The sequence below is a fragment of the Salmo trutta genome, chromosome 16 (genome assembly GCF_901001165.1).
Source record: "Salmo trutta chromosome 16, fSalTru1.1, whole genome shotgun sequence".
Classification (NCBI taxonomy): domain Eukaryota; kingdom Metazoa; phylum Chordata; class Actinopteri; order Salmoniformes; family Salmonidae; genus Salmo; species Salmo trutta.
The window spans coordinates 30087383-30110590 of NC_042972.1; the positions used below are offsets into that span (position 1 = coordinate 30087383).

General features: G+C 42.8%; 1 protein-coding gene across 3 annotated transcripts in view; it reads right to left on the reverse strand.

Annotated features, from left to right (window-relative positions):
- Positions 1–355: 355 nt before the first annotated feature.
- LOC115150518 (la-related protein 4) overlaps positions 356–23208 on the reverse strand; it is a 32100-nt gene continuing 9247 nt past the window's right edge. Inside the window, exons 1-17 of one of the 3 annotated variants that reach the window (XM_029693920.1) lie at positions 19576–19764; positions 18201–18342; positions 17676–17834; positions 14403–14478; positions 12538–12674; positions 8841–8944; positions 8422–8532; positions 7147–7200; positions 4891–5103; positions 4108–4214; positions 3570–3611; positions 2715–2954; positions 2271–2322; positions 2000–2164; positions 1667–1794; positions 1372–1546; positions 356–1183 (exon numbers count right to left, since the gene is read on the reverse strand). In XM_029693920.1, the coding sequence (XP_029549780.1) occupies positions 800–1183; positions 1372–1546; positions 1667–1794; positions 2000–2164; positions 2271–2322; positions 2715–2954; positions 3570–3611; positions 4108–4214; positions 4891–5103; positions 7147–7200; positions 8422–8532; positions 8841–8944; positions 12538–12674; positions 14403–14478; positions 17676–17834; positions 18201–18342; positions 19576–19593 (2307 nt within the window). In that variant the 5' untranslated portion in view covers positions 19594–19764 and the 3' untranslated portion in view covers positions 356–799. Of the gene's footprint in view, positions 1184–1371; positions 1547–1666; positions 1795–1999; positions 2165–2270; positions 2323–2714; positions 2955–3569; positions 3612–4107; positions 4215–4890; positions 5104–7146; positions 7201–8421; positions 8533–8840; positions 8945–12537; positions 12675–14402; positions 14479–17675; positions 17835–18200; positions 18343–19575; positions 19765–23208 lie in introns of those variants that run through there. The other 2 variants (XM_029693918.1, XM_029693919.1) reach the window with 2 other exon arrangements.

Consider the following 23208-nt stretch of genomic DNA (forward strand, 5'->3'; position numbering starts at 1 on the left):
TCCCCCCATTGATTCTGAACACAAAATAATTCCAGACTCATAGCTGACAGGCATCCAAGACTGTTTCTTCACCTAAAAGAAAGTGCAGCTTGACAGGCTTCCCAACTCCCTCCATCTCTCAGAACAGTTCAAAACAGGCACTTCTCTAAAACCATGTGGCCCTCTCGCTTCCAACCTTCATAAAACACATTTCATGAACTATCCTTAGCCCTTCGCCAAAAAATTCACTTGCCAACGCCTCCAACAACAAAATGCATCATACGTATCAACTCATAACGATGTCATATTGGTGGACGTCCACATCTTTTGCTGTGTCGCATATTAACGCGATTTGCTAACAGCTCTTTTCTTTTCCTTTTTTCCCCTTTGCAACTACCAGTATTCTGGTGATACAAGGCATTACTGTACATTTGTCCCCCGTCCCCCACTTTGACACAGAAATCAAATGAACATAGATTTAGCAGTGGAGGGCCCAGCCTTCAAGCTAACCAAGGTGAGGCAGCATGTAAGCATCTCTCACTATTCTTTCAAACAAGTCCTTCAGTTTGTGATTTCTAACACTCATGTCGGCCCCCTCTTAAAATGATTACAGCTTGCAGTCTTTCCCAAACAAAGGTCAGCAGATGTCCGACCGAGCTTCAGGGGGGTCTTTAAGATTAAGAACGTGACTGTGTTCTTTCATCCAATAATATATATATATATATATATATATATATTTATCTCTTTACATATATATATACACACACACGTATATAGATTTGTGTTTGTTTTCCTGTTAGTCTGTTGGGTGTTGTTTAAACTACTTTGGTGACCGGGGGGGAATGTTCTGTTCCTTCCCGCTCCGTCTGGCCCAGCCCTGGGGGGAGATGCGTCGGCTCATGGACGCACCTCTCTGCTGATCCCGGTACTTTAGGCCCATCCCTCCGGATCGGGCAGGGCCATTGACCCCACAGTATGAGCCAAGGGGATCAAGGTGGGGCTGGCCTTCTCCAGGCCGCTCGGGTTTCTCAGGCCTATCCCCATCGCTGCTGGAGGAGGCGGCAGGCTCGTCGGCCTTGTTGACCCGCAGTTCCCGCAGGGGTTGGCTGGCCGAGGAGGTGGGAGGGTTGGGGGAGGTGCTTGGCGCTGGGGGCTGGGTGGCTGGCCGCTTGCACATCTCAGCATAGCTCAGCTTCCTTGACTCCTGGTTGGATGGATGAATAGATGGATAGACAAAAAAGAGAATAGGGGAGGAGAGAAAATAGACATAGGATGACTAGGGCCTGACATCTCTTCATTGATCTCTTTTTAACCAGATATGTTAACTGACAACATTCTATCCAATGCATTATGTATCCAGTGAAATCCACCAGGCAGTGAGTGAAGTCTTACCGGTGCAGGTGTGGTAGTGGCGGGGACTGGTGTTGCTGTGGAGGTGGACTGACTCTGGGTGGGCTTGGTAGCAGCGGCGGGCTGTGAGGGGGTTGGCAGAGAAGAGGGTGGTGTGGGGGGTGGAGCCATCTCCTTTTGGACATGAGGCTCAGGCTTCTCCACCGGATGAGCAACACTGCACAGACAGGAGAGGAAAAGGTTACCAATAAGGTTCATTTCCAACAGTGCAATCATGTTGGATCATCAAAATCCCTACAGCACATCTTTGCAGCCATAAGCCAGAGGTAAACCATACCTTGGAACAGGGTGCTCCACGACCAGAGGGGTGGGGGGTTTGTGGGCCGGCGCGACCTGACTGGGCGCACTCACAGTCTCCTTTTGGGCACTAGCAGGAGGGGCCACAGACTCCTTATTCACATCAGGCTGGAAATAAGAGAAATGGACATAGTTGACTTAAGAGGGGTGAAAGACAAAACATTTGGTTGAGAGACTAACTACAGTGTCAGAGGAATGTAAGAGTTGGGATTAAGTGACAGACCAGACAAAACAAGACCTAGTTATTATAGATCACTTCTTCCTGTCACATCAAGTGGTCAGGAGGGAAACAACTAATGGGGTTTTTCCTCACCTTGTCGCTGGTCACCTTGAGGCCTCGAACCACATCAGACATGCGAGTCTCTAGCACAGGCTCTCCCTGCGTGCTGACCACACACCCCGGCAATGGAGGGAAGTTGGAGGTCGCCAGGTCAAACTTGGGCTGTAGAACCTTTATCTCGCTCAAAGGGATGGGCCTCTGAACACCAAAACACAGAAGACACACATTTGACCATGTGGGTGAGATAGGGGGTATAAACCACACTAAACATGGGATAGAGGAAATTAAATGGCAGAAAACTGACCGTGATCCTCTCGTCATCTCTCTTCCTCCGCATCCCTCTGTAGCTGCCTCTCCTACAACAGATAAACATGTTACACACAGCATAGAGATGATCATAAGCAAACATGTAATTGTTTCTGTTGGGAAGGCTTTGGATGGCCAAGACAGACCCGTTTGAACCCTCAGATCTCATAATCTTACCGCTCATCGGGTCAAGTGTAGAGACTAGTGACTTTGGGGGGGGGGGGGGGGGGGGGGGGGTAGATGGATGGAGAGAAAGAGTGAGAGGAGTGAAAGGAAAACCCCCAAAGTCTTCATCATTTAGCTTGAAGCACCTCTATGCGCATCGATTTGTCATCACTGGGTCAAAGCCATTTGCTAAAGCCCAACAGGGACAAAATCACATTTCATGTATGAGCAGGTTGTGGGGTGTGTGGATGTATGAAGGGGCTCTGTGCAGACTGACCTGCCCCTGCCAGCAATGCCCAGGTCTCCATTGGGCATCCCCTCTGCAGCCAGTGGCAGGGTGTCCCTGAGGGTGGGGGGGACAGGGCCAGTCTCGGGGGTGCTGCCCAGGGGAGCCCCTGCCGTCCGGGGAGGAAGAGCGCTGGAGGGGCCCGACAGGCCATCCACCAGGGGGGATACTGGGGTAACAGAGGGAGGAGGGGTCTCGTCACATGGCCTGGGCTGGCTCTTCGTGTGGTTCCTGAGGAAAGTCATATCAACTTAAACACAATCACTCAAGCATAAATGCCATCTATCGTTCAGTCTAAAGATATGATCACAAAACAACTAGAGGGGTTCCAGTATGATTCATGCAGAGGATGAGGAGGAAAGGACATTAAACATTAAGATGGTAAATGAAGGGGATTGTAAATATGCTCCTGTATAGAATACTAAGGGAATGGTTTTGGTTTGCTCAGCACAACCTGATGGTAATGAACTTGCTGGATTCCATATTCAAACAAATGTAAATTGAATATATTTTTTTACTTTTAGATGTGTGTATTGTTAGATACTCCTGCACTGTTGGAGCTAGGAACACAACCATTTCGCTACACCCGCAATAACATCTGCATGTGACCAATAAAATTAGATTTGATCATAGCGTCATGTCAGTTATGCTAGCCATCTAAAATATCAGTTGAGGGTTGCCATTCACCACAGTTCCCAAGGACACCCCACTGTAGCATTACATGGATGGTTTAAAATCAGCATGAACATCGTAGCTTGCTAACGTGTATGTTTTAGAATGAGACTGGATGAAATGAAGGTGTGAGGGAGCATTAAGATGACATGATTGATATCTGATCATTTATACCTGAAGGCATTGATTACATTCTTTCTAGAATAGAGGGGGACACTGTGGGACAGGGGGGGAGTAAGAGACAACCAGTTATTTATGACAGCAGACCCCAAAAAACTAAACAAAAATGGTCTTGCTTTGTTGATGAACATAAATACCATATGTGCACTAAATTACAATGTCTGATCAATTACAACAACCATCCTGGTGCTAGTCAAAGTGGCTTTTTTAAACAGAATCTAATGTTGTATGGCTGTGGATGAATTCACTGGTCCACTTTGGACGGCCAAATAAGACGTTTGAACCCTCAGATCTCATAATCTTAACGCTCATCGGGTCAAGTGTAGAGACTAGTGACTTTGGGGGGGATAGAGAGATAGAGGAGAAAGAGGAGAAAGAGAGAAAAAGGAGTGAAAGGAAAACCCAAAAGTCTTCATCGCTTAGCTTGAAGCACCTCTATGCGCATCGATATGTCATCATTGGGTCAAAGCCATCTAATAAAGCCTTCCGATGGAGCCGGATGGGTTTTCTTGCCCTGAGAGAAAACACCTACCGGTTTCTGTTGAAGGGCGGTCGTTCGAGGCCCAGGGGATTGGTGCCACTCTTGTAGTTCCCAGGGGTGTTGAAGCCGTTCACAAAGCCACTGTTGGGGAATGGGGCCTGGAGGAAAAGCAGAAAACATAATGGCCGCCAGTCAAATCACCTCAGTTTTCTATGACACAGATCTTACAATATTAGCTGATCCTGACAGTGCTACATTACTAAATGTCATGCCCAGTCTGACCCCAGAGCGCAATGTGAAGGATGTGTGTTACAGCTAACGCAGGGTAAATTCATATGGGTCTGAACAGGACATGTTGAGGATGACATCCACCACCATTCCTAAATCACCTACCCAGATCATCAGATCTCATAATCTTATCGCTCACTGGTGTCGACTGTGGAAACATACCACTTTGGGGAGAGGGGTAAAATAAGGGGAAGGAGGGCAAAAGGAGGATTTGGGGGCATATATGAACCCAGAGTGGTTTGTCTCCCAGCCTGAACCCCCTCTAAGCGCATGGTTATGTCATCATTAGGTTCAGAAGTTTGTATTTAAAGGAGCAATTTGCAGAAAAAAAGTCATTTGAATCATGTTCTAATTTTTTTGTTCAGAATGATCATACAATTACATCTGAAACTTGAGTACCTACAGGTACACCCAACACTTCTGTACCCATGACAACCAACACACACTCTGGAGGGGCTGGTCATCCTAGGAATGAACAACAGTACTTCTAACCAAATCTAATTCAATACGAGTTACAACAGGAAACAACAATCATGCTGGCCTCACCAGCGGAGTCTGGAAGTAAGGGGCAGGCGATGGGTTCCAGGTGGGGGGCACCAGGGGGTAGAGTGGGTACTGCTGCTGGGGGCTGAACACCTGCTGCATGTAGAGGTGTGTTGAGTTGTACTGGGACTGGCCCTGCTGGCTGTACACACTGGAGTTCGGTACGCTACGGTAGCCATTCTTCGCAAAGAATGTGTTGATGGCCTTGATACGAGCCTGGACAGAGCAAGAGAGCAACAGGAAGATGTGTAAAGGACTGGAAATGGAGAGTATGAACACATTTTTACATGTTTTTTTTTACACTTTAGTCATTTAGCAGACTTTCTTATCTAGAGCGACTTACAGTAGAATGCATACATTTCATAAATGTTTTTTTTTTCTTTCCCTTTTCTCCGTACTGGTCCCCCGTGGGAATCGAACCCACAACCCTGGCGTTGCAAACACCATGCTCTACCAACTGAGCCACACGGGACACACGACATGTTAACACAATGCACAGTAGACATAGCCTACTCATCGTCTCCCCACACGGCCATTCACAGAAAGAAGGAAAGAGGCCATGCTCCTTGTTCCCCTCAGATCTCATAATCTCACGGTCATTAGGTCAGTCACACTGTGCTGACGGAGGGAGGGAGAGGATGATGAAGGGAGAGGATGATGAAGAGGGAGGATGAAAAAGGGAGGAAAAGTTAGAGGAGGAGAGGGTAGCGATTTAGAGATGAAGAGAGCCCTCCACAGCCACAGTGCTCCTGGGTCCTTCCAAGCGCGATACTGATCATCACCGGGGGTACCGCTTTTTCCAGCCTTAAACATCATGCAAGTCAAATCATAGTTCTGGAGTTTGAGGCATTAAGCTACTCGATTTAGCACACCAATCAAATTCACATTGTTAGCAACCTTAATGATAACCATTTGAAATTGAGCCTGAATGTGTTATGCCAGATACATTTAACGACAATACTGGCAATCAACTACTGCTAAAGAGTGGTTGAATGAAATGCGGACAATGTCATAACATCTTGAATGGGGGAGATGACTGGAGATTGAGTTCAGACCAGTTTAGAACAGAACGAGACAGAGAGAATGCTGGCTGGACTTACTCCTTCCTTATCAGACGCTTATGTAGGCACAAACTCAAGGTGACCTTGCTGTAGTGCAGCCACAGCTCAGCCAAGTGCTCCCAACAAGACAGCAACCCCCTTTACAAGTCACTGACCTGACCGCATAACAGCTGACTCCAAAACAGTCTGACTGAGGTAGTCCACACAGCGCTGCTTCCCCCCACTCCTATCATCTGATCTCAGAGTTATACAGTTGACTAATGTTACGCATTGCCTCCCCCTTGACCAAACAAAATCTTAAAGTATGGAGCAATTTCAGTCCCAACAGAAAACATAAAATTGTAATGCACACATTGAATCATAGAATTCATAAACTTAACTTTTATTTCATGATTTGAAACTGAATTGAGTGAACCCCGTCAGCTATATTGGTGCCGTGATGTCTGAGTACGAGGTCAAAGGGGGGTGAAATGTAACCAATGTCCTCTCTCTTTTGATGAGTAACCTTGCTGGAGACTTGTTAGCTTCCTGTACTCATCCCTATGGGCTTTAGCTAAGTTGGCTAACAGAGTCTTGTACTGTGCAGGAGACCTGGTTCACACCCAGTCAGTCACAAGAGCAAGATTAATTAGGGAGTAGAAATTCTATCCTTAAGAAGGTCTATGACAGAGCTACTCAACTAAATTGTAATGGGGGCCAAATTGCTGTTTTTGTCACACTCCCTTCTAATGTGTCCATAGAGGGGAACAGAACAACCATGTTCCAGAGTGTCGTAGCTTTCAGGAATGGGGTCATAACGGCTTATAACCCAAACGCTAAAGGCAAATTCATAGAAAGAAAATGAATGAATAATGCCAAATAGCAAAATTGAATATGATACTTTGGTCAACTTGATATTATAATTTGTAAACTTTATACACAGACAACGAATGCAATATTAACCATATTGAAACGAAATACATAAATATTGAATGAAAATATTCATTGACATTTACATTGAATTTTAAAACTGAATGCAAGATTCATTCAATTCCAAATCATGAAATACAACTTATGAACTCAATTTGTGCATTACAAATGCTAAAATATTCAACAACTTCAGAAATATTGAATTCAAATACATTTTCTGTTGGCACTGAAATCACTTAATAGAAAAGCAGCATGTCTCACATGAGAAAGGAACAGTACATGCACTCACCATGATGGGTTTTCCCTGAAACGTTTTCACTTCTTCCCTTAGATATCTGTGGGCCTGAGGAAGAGAGAAAAAACAAAGTACTGTGAGAGCTGGACAATCCCCTTTCACATGTAGTAGGAGATATGATTACATGTCTAAATAGCTTTTCTTTTATATACAACTTGCAGACATAGCAGCAGCATCAACCCCACATACAGAAAGGAGCCTCCAAGTAACAACGAACCAGGGGCCTGCCAGTTCAGTTGTCTTTTGATCAATCAAATCAGATCTTTTTCCAGAGCTGATCTAGTTGGTCAAAAGACCAGTTGGTGAAAAAATATCAGAATTGGGCTACCTGTGTAAACGCAGCTTTTGACTATGCTGGTAAACTATACTGAACAAAAATGAACATGGAACAATTTCAAAGATTTTACTGAGTTACAGTTCACAAGGAAAAATCAGTCAATTGAAATAAATTCATTCGGCCCTAAACTACAGATTTCCCACGACTGGGCAGGGGCGCAGCCATGCATGGAACTGGGAGGGCATAGGCCAACCCACTGGGGAGCTAGGCCCAGCCAATCAAAATTAGTTTTATTACAGACAGAAATACTACACAGTTTCATCAGCTGTCCGGGTGACCTGTCTCAGATGATCCTGCAGGTGAAGAAGCCGGATGTGGAAGTCCTGGGCTGGCGTGGCTACACGTGGTCTGCAGTTGCAAGGCGAGTTGGACGTACTGGCAAATTCTCTAAAACGACGTTGGAGGCAGCTTATGGTAGAGAAATGAACATTCAATTCTCTGGCAAGAGCACTGGGGGACATTCCTGCAGTCAGCATGTCAATTCCACACTCCCTCAAAACATGACACATCTGTGTCATTGTGTTGTGTGACAAAACTGCACATTTTAGAGTGGCCTTTTACTGTCCCCAGCACAAGGTACACCTGTGTAATGACCATGCTGTTTAATCAGTCTCTTGATGAGCCACACGCGTCTGTTGGATGGATTATCTTGGCAAAGGAGGAATACTTACTAACAGGGATGTAAACAAATTTGAGACGAATAAGCTTTTTGTACGTAAGGAAAATGTCTGGGACCAACACTTTACACGTGGCATTTATATTTTAGTTCAGTATAGATCAATCAACAGAACTGTGTTGGTTTGACTGGCCTAACAAATAGGAAATTACACTTATACAATATCAGTAGACACAAATAGCAAAACATATGCAGTGAACTTTGAATAAGGACATTTTCACTGACTGACTACAGAGTGTGGAATGTGCAACGCTACCTGCTGTGCATCGGTGTCCGACTGGAATGTGATGTACCAGTTGTTGTTGGCCGCAAATTCAACACTCATCACCTTGGGACAGTTTTCATTCTTAAAGAGGGCCTCCACTTCCTGAGGAAACAGAGAGAAGATAAGGGTGTTAGAACTCTATAAGAAAGGTACTACAACAAAATAAATCATATTCTTCACATGTAATGAGCAAATGGCTACACCAGCATTTCCCAAACTCGGTCCTAGTGACCCCAAGGGGTGCATTTTTCGATTTTTGCCCAAGTACTACACAGCTTATTCAAATAATCAAAGCTTGATGATTACTTGGTTATTTGAATCAGCTGTGTAGTGCTGGGGCAGTGGGCTACATAGAAGGTAAACCAGAAAAACTGTTCAAACACAAAAAAGCTCATTCTACATTTTGTTACCTCTACAGGTGTGGTCTCTGGCACCTCCCTCAGAATGATGATGCAGCGCTTGTGATTGGGCCGAACCTTTTCCCCCATCTCATCAACTTGCACCATGGGCGAGGCTGAAACCACACGCACAAAAATATCAATATTACATCAAATTTACTAGCGCCATTTCAAATAATGGCTCAGTGAGGATTATTTGCTCTCATTTGAGTGCTCCCAAAGCCAGGTTCATGGCATACCTACCCCCAAAGTGCTTGAAAACCCTCACTCAACTTTAACATGGATCATGTTTCTCACCTACTTAATGCTGCTCCAATTAGTACTATGACAGTGCCTTCAGAAAGTACAACAAAAAAACAAGCAGACATTGAATATCCCTTTGAGCATGGTGAAGTTATTAATTATGCTTTGGATGGCGTATCAATACACCCAGTCACTACAAAGATATAGGCTTAATCGGAATGGCCGATTAATTAGGGCCGATTTCAAGTTTTCATAACATTCGGAAATCTGTATTTTTGGAAGCCGATTTGGCTGTTTTTTTTTGTTTTTTTTACACCTTAATTTAACTAGGCAAGTCAGTTAAGAACACATTCTTATTTTCAATGACGGCCTAGGAACGGTAGGTTAACTGCCTTGTTCAGGGGCAGAACGACAGATTTTTACCTTGTCAGCTCGGGGATGCAATCGTGCAACCTTATGGTTAACTAGTCCAACGCTCTAACCACCTGCTTTACATTGCACTCCACGAGGAGCCTGCCTGTTAAGCGAATGCAGTAAGAAGCCAAGGTAAGTTGCTAGCTAGCATTAAACTTATCTTATAAAAAACAATCAATCATAGTCACTAGTTAACTACACATGGTTGATGATATTACTAGTTTATCTGGCCTGTCCTGCATTGCATATAATCGCTTAGGTACACGTTGCTCCAACGTGTACCTAACCATAAACATCAATGCCTTAAAATCAATACACAAGTATATATTTTTAAACCTGCATATTTAGTTAATATTGCCTGCTAACATGAATTTCTTTTAACTAGGGAAAATGTGTCACTTCTCTTGCAAACAGAGTCAGGGTATATGCAGCAGTTTGGGCCGCCTGGCTCGTTGCGAACTGTGAAGACTATTTCTTCATAACAAAGACAGCCGACTTCGCCAAACGGGGGATGATTTAACAAAAGCACATTTGCGAAAAAAGCACAATCGTTGCACGACTGTACCTAACCATAAACATCAATGCCTTTCTTAAAATCAATACACAGAAGTATATATTTTTAAACCTGCATATTTAGCTAAAAGAAATCCAGGTTAGCAGGCAAAATTAACTAGGTTAAATTGTGTCACTTCTCTTGCGTTCATTGCACGCAGAGTCAGGGTATATGCTACAGTTTAGGCCATCTGGCTCGTTGCGAACTAATTTGCCAGAATTTTACGTAATTATGACATATAACATTGAAGGTTGCGCAATGTAACAGGAATATTTAGACTTAGGGATGCCACCCGTTAGATAAAATACGGAACGGTTCCGTATTTCACTGACAGGAAAAATGTTTTGTTTTCGAGATGATAGTTTCCGGATTCGACCATTTTAATGACCTAAGGCTTGTATTTTTGTGTGTTATTATATTATAATTAAGTCTATGATTTGATAGAGCAGTCTGAGCGGTGGTAGGCACCAGCAGGCTCGTAAGCATTCATTAAAACAGCACTTTCGTTCGTTTTGCCAGCAGCTCTTCGCTGTGCTTCAAGCATTGTGCTGTTTATGACTTCAAGCCTATCAACTCCCAAGATGAAGCTGGTGTAACCGATGTGAAATGGCTAGCTAGTTAGCGGGTGCGCGCTAATAGCGTTTCAAACGTCACTCGCTCTGAGACTTGGAGTAGTTGCTCCCCTTGCTCTGCATGGGTAACGCTGCTTCGAGGGTGGCTGTTGTCGATGTTTTCCTGGTTTGAGCCCAGGTAGGAGCGAGGAGAGGAACGGAAGCTATACTGTTACACTGGCAGTACTAAAGTGCCTATAAGAACATCCAATAGTCAAAGGTATATGAAATACAAATCGTAAAGAGAGAAATAGTCCTATAATTCCTTTAATAACTACAACCTAAAACTTCTTACCTGGGAATATTGATGACTAATGTTAAAAGGAACCACCAGCTTTCATATGTTCTCATGTTCTGAGCAAGGAATTTAAACGTTAGCGTTCTTACATGGCACATATTGCACTTTTACTTTCTTCTCCAACACTTAGTTTTTGCATTATTTAAACCAAATTGCACATGTTTCATTATTTATTTGAGGCTAAATTGATTTTATTGATGTATTATATTAAGTTAAAATAAGTGTTCATTCAGTATCGTTGTAATTGTCATTAATACAAATAACCCCAAAAAATAATAAATCGGCCGATTAATCGGTATCGCCTTTTTTTGGGTCCTCCAATAAAATCGGTATTGGTATCGGCGTTGAAAAATCATAATCCGTCGACCTCTAGTCCTTCCTAACTCAGTTACCGGAGAGGAGGGAAACCGTTCAAGGATTTCACCAAGAGGGCAATGATGAATAGATGGATCAACAACATTCTAGTTACTACACAATACTAACCTAAATGACAGAGCGAAAAGGAGGAAGCCTGTACAGAATAAAAATATTATAAAACATGCATCCTGTTTGCAATAAGGAACTAAAGTAAAACTGCAAAAAAAAATCCATAGAAATGAACTTTGTCCTGAATACAAAGCGTTATGTTTGGGGCAAATCCAACACGTCACTGAGTACCATATTTTCAAGCATGGAGGTGGCTTTACCGTGTAATGGGTATGCTTTTCACCGACAAGAACTAGGGAGTTGTTTTTTGGGGGGATAAAAAAAAAAAAACTGAATAGACACAGGCATAGGTGAAATTCTAGATAAAAACCTGGTTCAGTCTGTTTTCCAACATACACTGGGAGACAAATTAACCTTTCAGCAGGACAATAACCTAAAACATAAGGCCAAATATACACTGTAGTTGCTTACCAAGACAACAATGAATGTTCCTGAGTGGCCTAGGAACAGGTTTGACGTAAATTGCCTTAAATCTATGGCTAGATTTGAAATTGGCTGTCTAGCAATGATCGACTACCAACTTGACAGAGCTTGAAGAATTTTTGAAGAATGTGCAAATATTGTACAATCCAGTTGTGCACAGCTCTTAGAGACTTACCCAGAAAGACACAGCTGTAATCACTGCCAAAGGTGATTCTAATATGTGTTGACTGAGGGGTGTGAATACCTATGTAAATTACATATTTCATTTTTAATAGATTTGAAAAACATTGTCATTATAGGGTATTGGGCAGAAGGGTGAGAAATCTATTTAATACATTTGGAATTCAGGCTGTAGAAAAATGTGGAATAAGTCATTTTGAAGGGACTAAGTATACTGTTTTAAGTTTGACTACCACAATTCTTCTCGATACTATTACTAATAAATCTAATGGTGCAGTTCTAGCCACCACTAATCTCGTTCCAAGCCATGTGTCAACACAACATCTGGTATGAGGCTACGACTTGTGCTAAGTGTTTTTAGCTTGGGTAGAAATCCTGCAACCTGAGCTTATTTCTGACCAGTCATGTAGCAGGCTACAGTATAAGCCTGTCCAGGGAGGCTATTTCCACAGTTCTCCCCACTCCTACAGGGTCAAAAGTGAGGTGGGCTTTTGTACATACCTCGTAGTACCTCCAGGATGAGGTCCATGTCGGTGGTGAGGACCTTGATGCCCTCCATGCTGGCGATGGTCCAGATGGGGACAAAGTGATCACTATCCATCTGGGACATCAGGTACAGATCCTTGGACAGATTCTCTCTGAAGACAGAGACAGGGCATGAGAAACCAACAAGCCATGTTTGTTACATGCTATGGGGAGCTAAGATACATTTGTGCCCCGATTCTTGAAGCTGGGCGTAAGACACATTTTACTACTCCACAGGAGAGGCATTTGAAGGTGAAACCTTCTCCTCCTCCCCCATCTAAATTAATTTATTTTTTGAACATGTGAACTTAAGTGCCTGAATAAAACCCCCTCGTAAACTGTAAATATAAAACCGTGAATCACGAAGCTGTTTAGTCATGGAGAAAATCCAGAATCTTGCATAGCCATGATTGGTTGAGATAATGAGGGGACTGGGACATTCATGAGAGTCTGTTCTGTCACTCAAGGCTTCAGTCAAATGGCAGGCCCTGCTACCACGGATATTTGAACGAACCATAGATCATTAGATTTACCTATATTTTCATCAAGGACAACATGCAAAGTGTAGCTACAGCTTTCAATAACAGTGTTGTCCTGACTACAGCTGCTGGTATTGACACAGTGCTGTCTTCTGTGGCAAAAGCAGTCTGGTTGAAGCAGAGTGGGAAGGATTATTTTGAAAATGTTTTAGTCTGCTGTGAATCATCATAATCCATACACAAGCGTCTACAGTTAAAAGGTCAAGCTAGCTACATGTGCATACGATATTGGCTCAACTGTATCAAAAGGTTGTATTCATTGCAAGCTATTGTTAGCTAGCTAGCCTCCCAGTTGCATACAGGTAACATTATTGCCAGCTTGCTAGCTGTGCTGGCCAGTTGATTTCTGCTGGTAATGTTGATTTCTGATGTGCTAAGCCATGCATGATGCTAATCTTCGTCATACAGTGCATTCAGAAAGTATTCAGACCCCTTCACGTTTTCCACTTTATGTTACAGCCTTACTTTAAAATGGATTAAATTGTTTTTTTCCCCTCAATCTACACACAATACCCCATAAGAACAAAGCAAAAAGCCCTTTTCTCCTAAATGGGATTATACATTTAGCAACTTCTTAAGCAGGATTACTTACCCATGTTTTCTCCAACTATAGTGTATGACATACAATTTTTAAGGCACGATTCTACTTTTATCCAACGTAAAAGAAAATAACATTTACAATTTGAGAACATAAGACCAAAAAGAGGTGGTATACATTCACGTTCCCATGTTTCTTTTCCTTGTTCCCCTCAGATCTCAATCATTAGGTCAGTCACACTGTACTGATGGAGAGGAAAGAGGGAGAGTTGGAAGCAGTGTAGAGGGAGTAGGAAAGTTAAAGGGTGAAGCGATTTATAGAGAGATGAAGAGGAGAATCCTCCAGTCACAGTGCTCCTGGGTCCTTCCAAGCACAATACTGATCATCCCCGGGAGTACAGCTTTTGTTCAAATCCAAGGTCTGCTTGATTCATTACATAAACTATCACACAACATCTAGAATTGCTTAGGTCAGTGAGAGACACTGCAATTCCGACTGCAGGTGCTTCGAACATTGGGCCAGTAACCGAAAGGTTTCTAGATCGAATCACCGAGCTGACAAGGTAAAATTCTGTCTTTCTCCCCCGAACAAAGGCAGTTAACCCACTGTTGATAGGCAGTTATAGTAAATAAGAATTTGTTCTTAACTGACTTGCCTAAAGTCAGTTAAGGTTAAAAAACGGCATAATTTTTTTTTTTTTTTAAACATTTTAAGTTATAACAACCATCTAAAAACAGGCTCTTCAATAGCAGTTCACTACTTACCTTGAGAAGCAGAACTCCAGCTGTTTCTTCAGAGACTCTCTCAGGCTCTCTTCAGAGAGGGGCTGCTGTTCCTCCACTGCACAAACACACAATTCCATATCAAAATTAATGTTTGGCTATAGGCTACAAGTTTAATTCCTTGTGCATAACAACTGTTACCAAAGCCATACATCTCTGATCGTTACCTTTGGTAATCATTATTAAATTAATTCAGGCAACACTTAATCACGATACTTCATGAAAGGCAAAACTGAGAAAATGTAGTTTAACTTAGTTTTATTTTGTCACATGCATAGGTACAGTGAAATGCTTCACTTACCAACACTGCACTATTCAACATTAAAATAATATATCTAATAATACAATTAAAGAGAGGAAGCTAGATACAGGGTCTTTGCCAGTAGCAAATTCACAATGTGCAGGGATACTGGAGTATTTCAGGTAGATATGTACATGTAGGCAGGAATTAGGAAAAAGTGACTGGTAGCAGGATAAATAATAATAATGGTAAACAGTTTGGCAGCAGCTAAGTGGTGGGTGTGTCGGTGCAAGAATGTCAGCGTAGGTGTGATAGCAAATATACATGTAAACAGTGCTGAAAAGTGACTGGTAGCAGAACACGCACACATTCAAAAGTTTGGGGTCACTTAGAAATGTCTTTGTTTTTGAAAGAAAAGCAAATTGTGTGTCTATTAAAATAACATCAAATTGATCAGAAATACAGTGTAGACATTGTTAATGTTGTAAATGACTATTGTAGCTGGAAACGGCAGATGTTTAATCCAATATCTACATTGGCCCATTATCAGCAACCATCACTGCTCTGTTCCAATGGCACACTGTGTTAGCGAATCCAAGTTCATCCTTTTAATAGGCTAATTGATCATTAGAAACCCCTTTTGCAATTATGCTAGCACTGCTGAAAACTGTTGTTCTGATTAAAGAAGCAATAAAATAAAATAAAATAAAGAAATGGCCTTCTAGGCAGAGTTGCAAAGAAAAAGCCAAATCTCAGACTGGCCAATAAAAATAAATGATTAAGATGGGCAAAAGAACACAGACACTGGACAGAGGAACACTGCCTTGAAGGCCAGCATCCCGGAGTCACCTCCTCACTGTTGACTTTGAGACTGGTGTTCCGCGGATACTATTTAATGAAGCTGCCAGTTGAGGACTTGTGAGGCGTCTGTTTCTTAAACTACACACACACTAATGTACTTGTCCTCTTGCTCTGTTGTGCACTGGGGCCTCCCACTCTTTCTATTCTGGTTAGAGACAGTTTGCACTGTTCTGGGAAGGGAATAGTACACAGCGTTGTATGAGATCTTCAGTTTCTTGGCAATTCCTCACATGGAATAGCCTTCATGTCTCAGAACAAGAATAGACTGATGAGTTTCGGAAGAAAGTTCTTTGTTTCTGGCCATTTTGAGCCTGTAATCGAACCCACAAATGCTGATGCTCCAGATACTCAACTAGTCTAAAGAAGGCCAGTTTTATTGTTTCTTTAAAATCAGCACAAGTTTTCAGCTGTGCTAACATAACTGCAAAAGGATTTTCTAATGATCAATTAGCATTTTAAAATGGATGAGCTAACACTTGGATGAGCTAACACAACCTGCCATTGGAACAGGAGTGGTGGTTGCGGATAATGGGCCTCTGTAAAAAGTCTTAGGTGGGCCGCCTACGTACAAAATAAAATCTCGCTGTCACACACTACATGACCAACACCTGTTCGTCGAACATCTCATTTCAAAATCATGGGCATGAATATGGAGTTGGTTTGCCATTTGCTGCTATAACAGCCTCCACTCTTCTGGGAAGGCTTTCCACTAGACGTTGGAACATTTCAGCGGGGACTGGCTTCCATTCCGCCACAAGAGCATTAGTGAGGTCGGGCACTGATGTTGGACGATTAGGCCTGGCTCGCAGTCGGCATTCCAATTCGTCCAAAAGGTGTTCGGTGAGGTTGAGGTCAGGGCTCTGTACATGCCAGTCAAGGTCTTCCACACAGATCTCGACAAACCATTTCTGTATGGACCTAATTTTGTCTACAGGGGCATTGTCATGCTGAAACAGGAAAGGGCCTTCCTAAAGTTCTGCCACAAAGTTGTAAACACAGAATCTTCTAGAATATCATTGTATATTGTAGCGTTAAGATTTCCCTTCACTGGAACTAAGGGCCCTAGCCCGAACCATGAAAACAGCCCCAGAACATTATTCCTCCTCCACCAAACTTTACAGTTGGCACTACGCATTGTGGCTCCAGAGAACATGTTTCCACTGCTCCAGAGTCCAATGGCAGCAAGCTTTACACCACTCCAGCCGACGATTGGAATTGCGCATGGTGATCTTCGGCTTGTATGAGGCTACTCGGCCATGTAAACACATTTCCCAACAGTTATTGTACTGATGTTTCTTACAAACGCAGTTTGGAACTCGGTAGTGAGTGTTGCATCCGAAGACATACGATTTTTACGTGGTCCAGTTCTGTGAGCTTGTGTTGCCTACCACGTCGCGACTGAGCCGTTGTTGCTGCTAGATGCTTCCACTCCACAATAGCAGCACTTACAGTTGACCAGGGCAGGTCTAGCAGGGCAGAAATTTGACAAACTGACTATGACGGTGGCACGTTGAAAGTCACTGAGTGCTTCAGTAAGGCCATTCTACTGCCAATGTTTGTCTATGTAGATTGCATGGCTGTGTGCTTGATTTTACACACCTGTCAGCAACGGGTGTGGCTGAAATAGCCGAATCCACTAATTGGAAGGGGTGTCCACATACTTGTGTGTGTGTGTGTGTATTTTTTTGTGTGTTTGAATTTTCAGTATGGAAAAACTGTGTGTAAAGTTTAAAACCAGATAAACTATGAAAAGATAAATGGACCTATATATTTTTTACATGAGATAATCTTTGACAACTAACAATCACCTAAATAAAAGGTCAGGGAGAATCTAACATTTAAGAAATTATGTATTCAGGAGTATTTTTGTCATGGCATGGGGCTTCCATTGACTCTGTTATTATGTTTGAGTCACTCAGATAACAAACCATGGCAAAATGTGTAGAATTGCAGGAAATTTGCTTTAAAACCACAAAACTGTGCCACTGTGGCTAACAGGAAGGCCATGCCCACCACCTAAGCCCCAGTCTGATCCCCCCAAAATAAAAAATACATTTAAAACAGTACATGTAGCCAATTCCCTCCAACACCAGATCAGAGCATGCCATGTCAAAAAGCTACTGACCCAGAGGGAGCTGAGGACTGCTACTGACCTGCTGACTCAGTCACAGAGTCATAGAGGGGGTACCCCAGCTCAGGGGGATCCATGCCGTTCAGTACACCCTCTGTGGGTAAACGGCCACTACTGTCCGAGGGGTCCGAGTACTCCGTGCCGTACCCCTTATCCTCAGTAGGGGGAGCCTCTGAATAACCTGGGAGGAAGATGGTAGAGTCACGTGGTAGATAAGAGTCTGACAGGGAAAAGAGACACTGTCAAGGTTGAACCAGGGAGGCTATGTAGTCAAGACTAATAACAGTGATTTATTTATTTTCGGTCCCTCCACAGATCAGGGTTAGGATGATCTCAGGCCTGGATTAACACTGTGCACTCAACTCAGCTAATCAAGGGCCCTAAACCACATGCTTAACACATGTAGAATTTCTAAGAAAATGTGCATCAATGCCATTTAAAACACAAAGCGAAGATCTTATCTTGGTCTGTGATGAAGATCTAGTTAGGCCTGTGTGCGCATGTAGGGATATAAAAACTCCAGCGGTGCATTGGGATTGGCATTTACCCTCAGTGACATCAGCAGAAGTGGGGGTAGTCTCTAGCCAGTGGGTGCCCTCCGTGCCGTCCTCTGGGACTTGGCTCTGGGGCACAGGGATCTCCTGCCAGACTTTGGCATTGGGGTTTAGACCTGCTCCCTTTGTGGTGACCTGTGTGACAAAATACAGAAACACCTTTAGGCTATTGTAGGTTTCTGTCAAACGCTTATTTGGAGATCATGGATTCAGATTCCAATGTTGCTGCATTTTCAAACATCCAATGCTGTCAAATACATTATCATATACCATTAACATCAATCAACCCTAGGCTGATCAAGTCTATTTGGAGAGCGTTATGTTATGAATGCTGCTTAACAGGCTAAATGTTCAATGCCCTACATCAGATTTTCATTAACAGCCATGTTTGAAATGGAAACACCTCAATGGATCAGCCATGAACGCAAGGAGACATGCTGAAGTTTCATTCTAGACTAGTGCAAATTTGCTGAGATTCAAATTACACCTTTCACCTTGAATTGAAAGTCACAGACACCAATGCAAAGCACAAGAAAGCCCATATCAAATATTTGCACGTTACAGCATTCACCTCTAATTGAAATGTCGCCATGGTGGAATAAAATAAAGTGCGTGGCAAAGATGTGGCAATTACACACATTTGTGAAAAACATAACAGGCTAAATATTACATTTACACGATATCGTTTTTGTGGAGTTAAACGGCTGGGATGCATTTATTTTCCAGCTAATGAATGGACTTGAGGGAGTACACTGTGATAAATTGTACATACTGTAGCTTCAACCCGCCATATGCACCTACTTGATGTTTAAAATAGTCAAGCCTTTCTAACGACTAATCAGATTAGGTAGCATCAACTACTCAGTGGTCACTACACTGAATGGAGACCTGGGCATCTAAACATGTCTGGCTAAACTCCCCACCTAGTTAGATACAATAGGAAAAGTTAAACTGACAACTATGTTTGTTAATTTACATGGTAAACACGTGTTGTAACTAGGCTAAGAAAAAAAACATTGTAATTCATTAACATATCGGTGACTGATATGTGCATTTAAGGAGGCGTTATATCACGTCCCACCAGCCAGAACGACACACGTTCTTGCCCTTTAGCTCTAGATTGTAAAAACAGGACATGGAGCCAACTAGCTAGCTACAGCTTAATTTATTAACTTTTTTTTTTTGCTTTGCAAGCTCACCAATGAACGAAAGCATATTCCCCGATTGCAACTATTGATTAACGTCATTATTACAGCACTATTGACACGCATGCAACGGTCCCGGTGGCTTTCTAAAGCGCCATAAAAATTCGTCCATAAACCGAACTTTAGACTAGAATGTATAGCTAATAGTACAGACCAAACATACCTCAACAAATAACAACATTGTCTTCCTCCCAATGTTGTACTGACTCGCTAGCTACCCGATTCAATGGATGTAGCCAGCTAATTCACGATTTTGGTCACTTTTAAGAAGAGAAATGTACAATGGATGGAACTCGATAACACCGTACAATTCACAAGAGGACAGCATGCTACAGGGAAGGAGCTTCATGAGGCCCCAACGGGTGCTCATTGGTTATCGTACTCCATTAGACTCCGCCTCTCTCAAGTCGTCACATGTACAGCCACACTTTTGTGTATCGCCTCTCATTCACACATTTTCCCCCACCGACACGACGTCAAAGAAATTCTCGCAATTGGTCGAAGCGTCGCGTCAATCAAAACCCTCGTTCAACTCTTCCGGTACTGAAGCATTCCCTCTGCGGATAGTACGACAAAAGAGAGCACATGGCGACAGGCATACAGGCCGCTCCAGCATCATGCATACGCTGCACACTTGTAAACCGAAGAACATAAAATAGAAGTCATTGCAGATCATACGGAAATAACATCAGAACATATTTGACAGCTTTGGTGGAGGTCAGGAAAACAAAGGTCCCACTTAACCGATACTATTTATGTCCGAGGTAATCAAAACACGAGGGGAAGGGTTGAACGGAATCTGGGGTGTATTTATTAGTCGGATTCTGTTGCAAAACGTTTTGCAATGGAAACAGTTTACTCTAGGAATCAAACTGAACCAAACGGGGGACCTAACTGAATTTGTCCAATAAAAATGTTATGAGTTGTTGTTGCGGTATCTGACTAATGAACACACCCCTGATCTGAGTGGGGGGGCCACCATCTGCTAGCCCGCTGAACTGAAGCCTAAGCATTAGCTCGGAGAGCCAACAAGTCTGAAGGTCTCAAGCAAGGTTACTCATCACAGGAATGTGGTTCACTGAACCACCTGTCACACTACACCCCCATTTGATCTCCTTGCAGTCACTGTACCACTGTGACCAACTGGGTTTTTGAACCTGGATCTCCTGCAAGATTGTTAGCTCAGGGAGACAAAACAAGTCTTTAGGTCGCAGGCAAGGTTACTCATCACATGAGTGCAGTTCACCGAATCACCTCCATCACCTCCATTACACACATGCAACAGTCATCAACATTGTTACGTTTGAAAACAATTGTAATAAATGCAACAGTTGGGAAATGGATGAAGATATTGCAAACTTAAATTTAAAATCCATCAGGTATTGACAATTATTGCACAGAAAATATTTGACTAGTTCAGGGATTTGGGTGGGAATTCAGGTATTCCAACATCAGATTGAACTTTATTTTAAATAAAATCCCACTCATATATACATTTTCTAATGGTATCATGTCATTTAATTTGTGTTATAATAAAATGTGCCTAAATACAATTGATTCATTTGCATACATGATAACATTTACATGAATGGGTGGGACAGGACTACAACCACCAAAAATGTGCTCGTCTAGGCCTAGCTGCACTCACCTGCTGTCAAGACTGCCTCATTTTACTGTTAACACGGTCTGTTGCATAATTCAACAACTGTGTCAATAGCAGGATACACTCGGATTAAATAGATTACACCCATCTCTACATTATTTGCGATATCAGACATAATATCTGGGTGTACATTTTCGGAAGTTGCTCCATTTCAACACATCTAATTTGTAAGCATTTCAACTGCATTAAATAACTTTTTTTTTTACAATTACAAAAAAAATGAACACCCATCAAAATAAAGTTATTTTCCCTTTCTTGTGATGAAAGTGTCGAGACGATGCATTAAATCCCATAATGGCTGCTTTAGCTACTGCTAGCTAACACGAGGAGGAAAACAGCTGGTCACTTAACTAGCAGTCGTTAAATAATGTCGGTGCAACAGTTGGGATAATTTGTAGAACGCACATCCCTGGATCAGGTACGTTTTCTTCCGAGCCAGTCTCCTTAGTTTTCGTTCCGTTTAAGAAACGTTTTGCAACAGAATCAGGCAGAATGAATACACCCCAGTTGGAGGGACGTTAAAGTCCATTTTTTCCAGTAGTATGTGGTAAATTCCCACTAAGTTACGAAACGGAGCATCAGTTTGAGATACTAATGTTTGCTAGCCATTTTAGAAAGAATCTAATTAAATTAGCTTCTTGGGTTTAACCAAAGACCTTTGCTTTGGTTACACCAGCATTTTATTGGATGAAATGTAGCTAGGTACATGGAACGACTATGGCTGATAAATAATATCAGCCAGGTCAAGTATTTGCTAGGAGGGATTTTGATTGTTGAGAGGCTTAATAGCGAATAAAGCGAGACAGTGACAGAGGACAGCAACAGTCCGGTCTGAAACTCTGTGGTGACAGTTTGGGTGGCGCCGACAGATGGTCACTTTGCGTGCTTAGTAAACTATGCAGTATTTAGTTTTTTTATGTATTATTTCTTACATTGTTACCCCAGGAAATCTTAAGTCTTATTACATATAGCCGGGAAGAACTATTGGATATAAGAGCAACATCAACTTACCAACATTACGACCAGGAATACAACTTTCCCGAAGCGGATCCTGTGTTTGGTCCACCACCCAGGACAATGGATTTAATCCCAGTAGCCGACCCAAAACAACGGCGCCGCAGAAGGGGCAGACGGAGTGGCCGCCTGGTCAGGCTCCGTAGACGTGCACATCGCTCCCGAGTATACTACTCGTCAATGTCCAGTCTTTTGACAACAAGGTAGACAAAATTAGAGCAAGGGCTGCCTTCCAGAGAGACAGAGATTGTAACATTCTCTGTTTCACGTAAACATAGCTCACTCGGGATACGTTATCAGAGTCGGAAGAGCCACCCGGTTCCTTCACGCATCGCGCCGACAGAAACAAACATCTCTCTGGTAAGAAGAAGGGTGGGGGTGTGTGCTTTATGATTAACGATTTGTGGTGTAATCATAACATACAGGAAATCAAGTCCTTTTGTTCACCTGACCTGGAAGTCCTTACAATCAAATGCCGACCACATTATCTCCCAAGAGAATCCTCTTCGATTATAGTCACAGCCGTGTATATCCCCCCATGCAGATACCTTGACGGCCCTCAAGGAACTTCACTGGACTCTACGTAAACTGGAAACCACATATCCTGAGGCTGCATTTATTGTAGCTGGGGATTTTAACAAAGCTAAATCTGAAAACAAGGCTCCCTAAATTTTATCAGCATATCAAATGCGTGACTCAAACTGTCAGCATTCTGGATCATTGCTACTCTAACTTCCACGACGCATACAAAGCCCTCCCTCGCCTTCATTCGGGAAAATATGACCACGACACCATTTTGTTGCTCCCAGCCTATAGACAGAAACTAAAACAGGAAACGCCCGTGCTCAGGTCTGTTCAACGCTGGTCCAACCAATCTGATTCCACACTTCAAGATTGCTTCGATCAGGTGGACTGGGATATGTTCCGAATAGCGTCGAACAACAACATTCACGTATACACTGACTCGGTGAGCGAGTTAATTAGCAAGTGCATCAGTGATGTTGAACCCACGGTGACTATTAAAACCTTACCCAACCAGAAACCGTGGATTGATGGCAGCATTCGGGCAAAACTGAAAGCGCGAACCATTGCTTATAATCATGGCAAGGCGACCGGAAA